The sequence below is a fragment of the Lotus japonicus genome, chromosome 1, assembly GCF_012489685.1.
Source record: "Lotus japonicus ecotype B-129 chromosome 1, LjGifu_v1.2".
NCBI classification, from domain to species: Eukaryota; Viridiplantae; Streptophyta; class Magnoliopsida; order Fabales; family Fabaceae; genus Lotus; species Lotus japonicus.
This window is the reverse complement of record NC_080041.1, coordinates 75626879-75634823: the sequence shown is the minus strand read 5'-3', so window position 1 is coordinate 75634823 and position 7945 is coordinate 75626879. Positions and strand designations below refer to the sequence as shown.

The window sequence follows — 7945 nt, the reverse complement described above, 5'->3', positions numbered from 1 at the left end:
GCAACCATTACTCGCCCAGAAATCTCATTTGCAGTCAACAAGGTGTGCCAATTTCTGGCACAACCTCATGAGGAGCATTGGAAAGCTGTCAAAAGGATTCTAAGATACCTAAAGGGCACTCTTACTCATGGTGTACTTCTTCAACCATGTTCCATGACCAGGCCTCTCCCTTTGATTGCCTACTGTGATGCTGATTGGGGATCTGACCCTGATGATCGCAGGTCCACATCAGGCTCATGTGTTTTTCTTGGTTCCAATCTTATTTCTTGGACAGCTAAGAAGCAGACTCTGGTTGCAAGGTCAAGCACTGAGGCAGAGTATAGGAGTCTAGCAAATACTACTGCAGAACTGTTATGGGTGCAATCTTTACTCACAGAACTGAAAATTCCCTTTACTACTCCTACAGTTTATTGTGACAACATGAGCACAGTGTTGCTGACTCACAATCCTATTTTGCACACCAGAACTAAGCATATGGAAATGGATATATTTTTTGTAAGAGAGAAGGTTCAGGACAAGAGTCTCCTTGTTCAGCATGTGCCCTCTGAACATCAAAAAGCTGACATCTTCACCAAAGCTCTCTCCCCAACAAGGTTTCTACAGCTCAAGGACAAACTGAATGTAGTTGACAAGCTTCAGCTTTTGTCACCTCCTTCAGTTTGAGGGGGTGTATTAGAGTATATAGGTGATATGAAAATATTGGTTATGCTTAGTGTGTGTGTGCCAGCTGGAATGCCAGCTGGACACAGTTGTTAATTCTGTTTTGAACAGCTGTCAATTCTGTTAGAGGAACAGCTGTCAATTCTGTTAGAGGTTGTTACCATTCAGTTAGAGTTAGCTTAGCTGTTAGTTTAGCTTGTAGAGCAAGCTTCTTCAATCCTATATAAGGATTCAATCCTCATTGTATCGGTTAACAATTCATAGTGAATATTTCATATGCAAATCTTTTTCTCTTTCTCTGGTTTTCCTATTAGTCATAAGCGCTTAAATAAGTTGTTTTTCCAAACGCACCCTAATATCAATTATGTGTCATTTACCCAAAAGCTTAAGTTGTTGGTTGAAGAGCACATGAATCATGAATGGTCTTATATAATAATTCTAAGACTGACAAAGGGAGGCTCAGTGAATTAGTTTTTTTTTTTCCTTTCTTTTCGTTCCCTGCACACTGAAATCTTTAGCAGGAACTACAAATGCCATATTGAAGCTTTTCTATATTGCAATCAATTAGTCTATTCATACATGAACATGATATATACATAGAGGCTGAGTAGCTAGCTAAATGTGCTACTTCATCTTCTTTCCTCTTCACGTGATAAATTAGTCTCTGAGATGGAGCTCTTGTGAATTGTGATGAAATAATGAAACGGGTTACTCAATTCCATCTCTTGGAATTTTTCACACCTTTAGACTTCTGTTTTGCCTGCTGAAAGGCCTGCATCTTTTGCTTCTTCCGTGCTTCTTTCTCTGCCTGTTATTGCAAACAAACAAACAGTGAAATCTATAAGCTATCCTCCAATGCTATAAACCACCCCATTCATACATGGGTTTAACAAATGTTTACCTTGGACATCTTGGATTTTGCTTTCACTTTAGGAGCTTTGTCCTCAAGTTCTGCCTCGCGTTCAAGCTCTCTTTCCCGAGCATCAAGATTCTTCTCTAAATAATACTGCAATTTTTAAAATTCAAACATGTTAGAAACCTCCAATAGGTCATGCAATGGCTCATCATGTTGTATTCATTATTTACAAAATTGGATAAGATTTCAATGAACTATGTAAGTTGCAAAAAAATTACCATTCATTATGTCTATTGAGTCATGCAATGAAAATATGGCTTCAGAAAATGATCAAAAAGTTACCACCAGGCACAGTAAGTTATGCCCTCAATTATTTAACCGTGTCACACAGCATTGAGGAAAGAGGGGACACATATCAAGCGAAAATCATATTATACATGCATCAGAATTTGAGTAAAACACTACATTGGACCCTCTCAAATCAGATCTCAGTTATTTTGAAATTTTGAAATTTCAACAATGTATTTACAATCATTTTAGTCCCTCACAGATATACTAGCTTTTCATGGTCCAAACATCCTGCAGCATGCACGGAAAAGGACTGCAACCAAATGAGAAAAGGACCAGAAGGACCCAAAAAGAAACTGAATACATCTGGAAGGAACTATGATGAGAAAATAATTGAGGGGCCAAAATGAAGTGAGGAAATCTGGGACGGACCAAAAGCGTTGTACAGATTTACTCTGATTTTAATATGATGAGAGAAATGAGACTCGACATAAACAAGATCACCTAGTAGGAGCCTAGAAGGAAACACTGGAACAGGGATAATATAAACGAACAAAGGCTTGAGGGCATTCAAGCACCCAGAACCATGCTATGCATGTAGATGATATTAATCATCAAAACATTGCACATACAAATGCCATAAAAAAGTCAAAACAAGACTCCAACTAAAAAACTACTCCTAATGTTCAATCGGTTACTCAGACAAACTGCATCGTGATTCATGAATGAAGTTCAATTAACCCGTTTCAACTAATTCTAAATATTCTAAATTTTATTTTTATAACAATCAATTGGCCACAGAAAAGAGGGGCACGGAAGGATCAATGGACTTACATTGTAATCGCCTGCATAATCCTGTAAAGTGCCATCGTCAACTTCTATCACTCTGTTAACTATCTGCTTTATGAAGTATCTATCATGAGATACAGTGATGACAGTGCCTTTGTACTCAGATATAGCCTCCTGGTAGAATAATTACAAATCATTATGGTGATGGGTGATAGTGAGCTTAAAGGAGGAGAAACATATGTAAAAAGTGAGGCAAACCTCAAGCATTTCTTTAGATGGTATATCCAAGTGATTGGTTGGTTCATCCAATACAAGCAGAGTTGATGGTTTTACCATGAATTTGCAAAATGCCAGCCGTGCCTATTAAAACAAACGAGACAAGATAAACCCAAATATTTTTACTTCATATGCAGATAGTGAGAATGCGTGAAACATTGCAATGAAATTAGTGAAGCTAGCATTATATCTGAAGAGTAACATGGGAGCACATAAAGAGTTTTGTTAAAATATTATACATAGGTCACTCAGGAGTAAATCAGGCCAAACAAGAATTAGAATCTGTTCAGAATTATTATCATCGCACAGCTGTAATATTGCTTAAATATAGGGAAGTAGCGGAACTTGTATACATAATGTGAATTCCTATGTAAACTTTTCTTCAGTAATAAATTTTTCAGTTTTACAACTATTTTTTCAAGCTAATCATTCATGTATGTAATATTTTTTCAAACTTAATATTGAAAAATGAACCATTCAATCATAGAATTAAGCTGGAACTTGAATCTTACATACTCACAATTCGCAAATGCTAATTGAATGTCAAATGAAATAAAAAAACATGAATCAAGAATTTACCTTCTCACCACCACTCAAAAGGGAAACTTTTCGGTCAAGCATGTCAGCTTTAAAATTACAACGTCCAAGAAGTCCTTTAATATCATCACGTCTCCAATCCTCTGCAGCTTCCTCTACTGTCTCAAGCACCGTCTTGTCCAGATCAAGTGCCTCAGCCTGTTAACGAAATTAAGATATACATAAATTATATTAACCGCATAATAGTTTTGGAATGAAGAACTGGAACCAACAACACCCTCATCAATAAATTACAATTTGCATTTCCTCGGTAACAATGGCACACCTGATTTTGCTCAAAATAGTTAGGCAATACATTATGCTCCCCAAGCATGACTTCACCCCCAACTGGCTTCTCCAAACCCATAATCAATTTCAGTAAAGTACTCTTGCCACACCCATTAGGACCAATAATGGCAATTTTTTCTCCCCTTTCAATTGTAAGATTTGCCTTTTTGAAAAGCGTCTGGCACAGAAAAACTTGATCAGCTGATGTCATAAAAACTTATGTACAGTCATTCAGAAATTTTAATGCTCACGTTTTCAATAATAGGATCATGCTAATTTACCTTATCTTCAAAACCAAAATCCATGTTCTTAATTGTTGCAACAAATCTTCCACTCCTTCCACGCTCAGGGAACCTGATTTTCATTTGTTTCCGTTCAAATGGTTTCTCAACTAGTTCCTCTTCCTGAAGTCTCTCCAGCTTCTGTTATCATATAGAAGGAAATTCTATTAAGATAATAGCATAAGAACAAAAACAACATGTGAATTTACAATGTAGAAAGATGCAATGCAACTAGTCTCAGCAATTAACACAAGCACCATATTATAAGTCATCTTAAGCTTTTTTTTTTTGATAAGCTTATAAGTCATCTTAAGTGACTATTGTTTAAGGTCACTTAAACCTTGTTAGACATAACACCATTTATGAACTCTCACCCAAGGAAATAACCTTTGAGTGAGTTGGTTCTTGACATAATACTAGAGCCTCGATAACCAAGGAGTGAAGAGTTTGATCATTGCCACCCCTATTCTTTTAAGTATTAAATAATCAAAAGATATATTTCAATATAAGGTAGGATGAGCTAGTGCAGTGTCCATGCTTCAACCACAAAAAATGCTAACATGAGAGGCGTGTTAGATATAAAATCATTCATGAGCCTTCATCCATAAGCCTTTGGGACAATCGGTTCTTGGCAAACTCATTTAATAAGTATAAATTGCTTATTAACATTTTGTACAAACAATAGCATATCTGAATCAAACAATCAGCTGTTGACCAGTTGGTCACAATATACCTTCTCAGCAGTTGAAGCCCTGCCAGAATTTGCTCCTGCGCCTAACCTACTTATCAGGCCTCTTGTCTGTTCAATTTCTTTCTGCTGCTTCTCCCACGCAGCATACTGCGCTTCAATCCATTCCGCCTTTGAAAGTACAAACTGAGAATAATTCCCCTCAAACGTCCTGGAAACACCCATCTCAGTTTCCACAATTTTCGTACACAGCTGATCAAGAAAAGCCCTGTCATGAGAAATGATAACCATCGGCACATCCTGCTTGTTAAGATACTCTTCAAGCCACTCAATCGTGTCAAGATCAAGGTGATTCGTCGGCTCATCTAACAATAATAAATCAGGATCCTGCAAATAAAAACACATTGCCATTGTAATCAGTAACACTTCCACACCCAAACCCAGATAATCCATACAAAAGATTTTACCAATATGCATATTCCCCTAGGTTAACAATAACTCAATTAGCAAGTAGCATTATAAATTGAAGATTGAAGAGAGAAAACAATAACACAACACTCTTCCCCACATATAAGAGCAGCATTTTGGTAATAGCACACAATTTCATACTCAAACCCAGATAACTCATACAAAAGATTTTACCAATATGCATATATTGCATAGTAATATTGTTTATATAAGCATAAGATTAACAATAACTCAAAAAGCAAGCATTATTTATTATACATTGAAGATTGAAGAGAGCAAAGAGCAAGATGATTACACCTGAAGTAGAATCTTGCCAAGACACATCCTCATCTGCCACCCACCACTAAAAGACGCCACTAACCTATCAGAATCTTCAGGAGCAAACCCAAGTTCAGGCATCAATTTACTTATCTTAGAATCAACCACATCCAAATTCACAGACTGTGCCCTCCTCTGAAGCAAATCAAATTCATCCAGTAACCTCCCCATCAAATCCAAATCATTGACAGCCCCCTCAAGCGCCCTCTGCACCTTCTCCAGCTTCGCCGCAACCTCCATTTCCTCCTTAAACGCACTCATAAACTCCTCCCTCACCGTCCTGCTCAGCGACACCTCAAACTCCTGACTCAGAAACGCGATTTTCATGTTCGGCCTCGCCTTCACCACGTTCCCTGAATCCGGTTCCTCCAAACCCGCGATTATCCTCATCTGCGTCGTCTTCCCGGCACCGTTCACGCCAACCAAACCCACTTTCTCCCCTTTCTTCACCTCCCATGTGACATCCTTCAGCACCGTGACACCCTTGTAGGTTTTGGTGATGTTCTCCAACCTCACACCGGAAGAAACGCTTGAAGCTCCGGTGGTGTTCGATTTCTTGTTCGAGTAGAGTTTGTCGTCGGAAGGGTCGGAGAAGAGAGACTCGATGTCGTCGACGGCGGTGACAGTAGCTGCGGCGCCGGAGGTGGAAGAATTGGGCCTAATTGGGGTGAGGAAGCGGTGGTGGGTGTGAGTTAAGGTGGTGATGGTGGGTCTGGCGGGTTGGGTGAGGGAGCGCGGCGGAAAACGGTGGCGTGTGGCGGAGGGCTTTCGTGTGTCTAGAATGACGGCGCCGGTGAGGTCGAGGTGGTGGAGTTTCGCGGCTAAATCCATTGTCGTTTTGAGGTGTTAAGTGATGAAGACGCATGCGATATGAGAGAAGAGAAGGGAGTGAGAACAGAGAGATATGAATTCTGTTCTGTTCTGTTCTCTGCCCCACGAATTTTTGTACAGAATTTCAGCCCATAAACTAGTTTTGCTTTGAAACGCTATCGGTGTCTACATCTTCTATTTTAGTGACAAACAAGACAACAAGATAATTTAGTGCTGACAAAAAATAATGTGTTAGTAATCAATAAATTTGATTTTAACTAGAGATTAATTTCTATGCACAGACGGTGTAAAAAGTTTTACACAATCATTCAATCACAACCTTCCATTTTCTATTTTAGATATTTATTAAATTCAAAATTAATTGTGAGCTAACAAAATGGAGGGATGTGATTGAATGATGGTGTAAAACTTATTTACACCGTCGGTGCATAGAAATTAATCTCTTTTAACTAACAAGTTAAGAAGTTCCTATGAATAAATAATAATGATAGATAAGCTAGGTAATGTTACAAGCTCGAACTTTGGAAGAAAAGTTATTTATTGAGAATGACGGTAACTATTTTTTTTAACAGGTTAAAACTTGTTAAAACCTAATAAAAATATATTCAATTTTATTACAATTATTTTTTATTTTTCTACATAACTTTTATAATATTATTAATTGAGTAAGTACTTAGGAATTGATTAATAAGGAAAATGATATTATTTCAAATTTGTAAACTAAATAAAAATGAAAATCATTTTTAACAAAAAATTGCACGAATATTTTAGTTTGAACACAAAATATTATTGTGTGATTAAATATTTAAATTACACGAATAAAAGGAAAACTTATCATTTTTTTACATAACTTAATGCATGTTTAGTTTTTATGATTTAAGAAAATATATACAAAATTGTAAGAGAAATGTCTTTGAAAAATCTATTATTTTGTATTAGATTTATGAAATTAGAAGACATGTATAGAAGGGGATTTTTTTTCATTTTCATGAGAGGACCTCTCGTATATTTTCTAACCTCATAAGTTATAAATGTTTTCTTGAATGAAAATATGAGTTTGACAATATAAAACCTGATTACACATACAACCAATATGTATTTTTATTTTTGAAAAAGATATAGTCTAACTTTGTCATTTTACGAATAACCTCAGTCTAACTTTCCGATGCAGAAAAAAAAAGAATAACCTCAGTCTTAATATTTTTTTGGTCTGAAAAATATCAAGTTAACAAATTGTTCTCTAGAGATTTTTTTGTGGCCATAACAAATTACACAAATATATTACATTAAAATAATAATAACCTAAAGATGAGTTGTTTGTGGCTCAAAGTTCAGAAGAGTTGAGACTAGCCTGATACGGCCCGCTCTTTTTGTACCACGTGTATGGTGTTGGGTGGCTTGCATCACCTCCTCAGTCCACGTAGATAGATTCATCATGTGCAACAAAAAAAGGCTTCAACATATTTTTTCCATAAAATATAGCAAATATTAATTTTATTCCGTGAGAAAGTATTTTATAGTTTTAATCTCAACAAATATACATTGTTTATCTTTTTTACTTATGTTTTTCTTACATTATTCAAGAATGATTATTCACCTTTATTATTTGGAGTTTTTTTTATTTAT

General features: G+C 36.4%; 1 protein-coding gene across 1 annotated transcript; it reads right to left on the bottom strand.

Moving 5' to 3' along the window:
* Positions 1–1119: 1119 nt before the first annotated feature.
* Positions 1120–6471, bottom strand: LOC130711387 (ABC transporter F family member 5-like). The gene is made up of 9 exons (XM_057560979.1): positions 5468–6471; positions 4748–5089; positions 4015–4155; positions 3732–3911; positions 3449–3604; positions 2852–2953; positions 2639–2767; positions 1562–1666; positions 1120–1468 (listed from the first exon to the last, which is right to left on the bottom strand). The coding sequence occupies exons 1-9, from the start codon at positions 6317–6319 to the stop codon at positions 1373–1375; spliced, it is 2103 nt and encodes a 700-aa protein (XP_057416962.1). The 5' UTR covers positions 6320–6471; the 3' UTR covers positions 1120–1372.
* Between the last annotated feature and the right edge of the window lie 1474 nt (positions 6472–7945).

Bases quoted from the DNA above. Each gene is read 5' to 3' on its own strand.
- LOC130711387 (XM_057560979.1), bottom strand. From the start codon at position 6,319: ATGGATTTAGCCGCGAAACTCCACCACCTCGACCTCACCGGCGCCGTC. The intron at 5,090-5,467 runs GTGTAATCATCT...TTTTATTTGCAG, and splicing joins TTGGCAAGATTCTACTTCAG to GATCCTGATTTATTATTGTT. The intron at 2,954-3,448 runs GTAAATTCTTGA...TTGTTTTAATAG, and splicing joins TTTTGAGTGGTGGTGAGAAG to GCACGGCTGGCATTTTGCAA.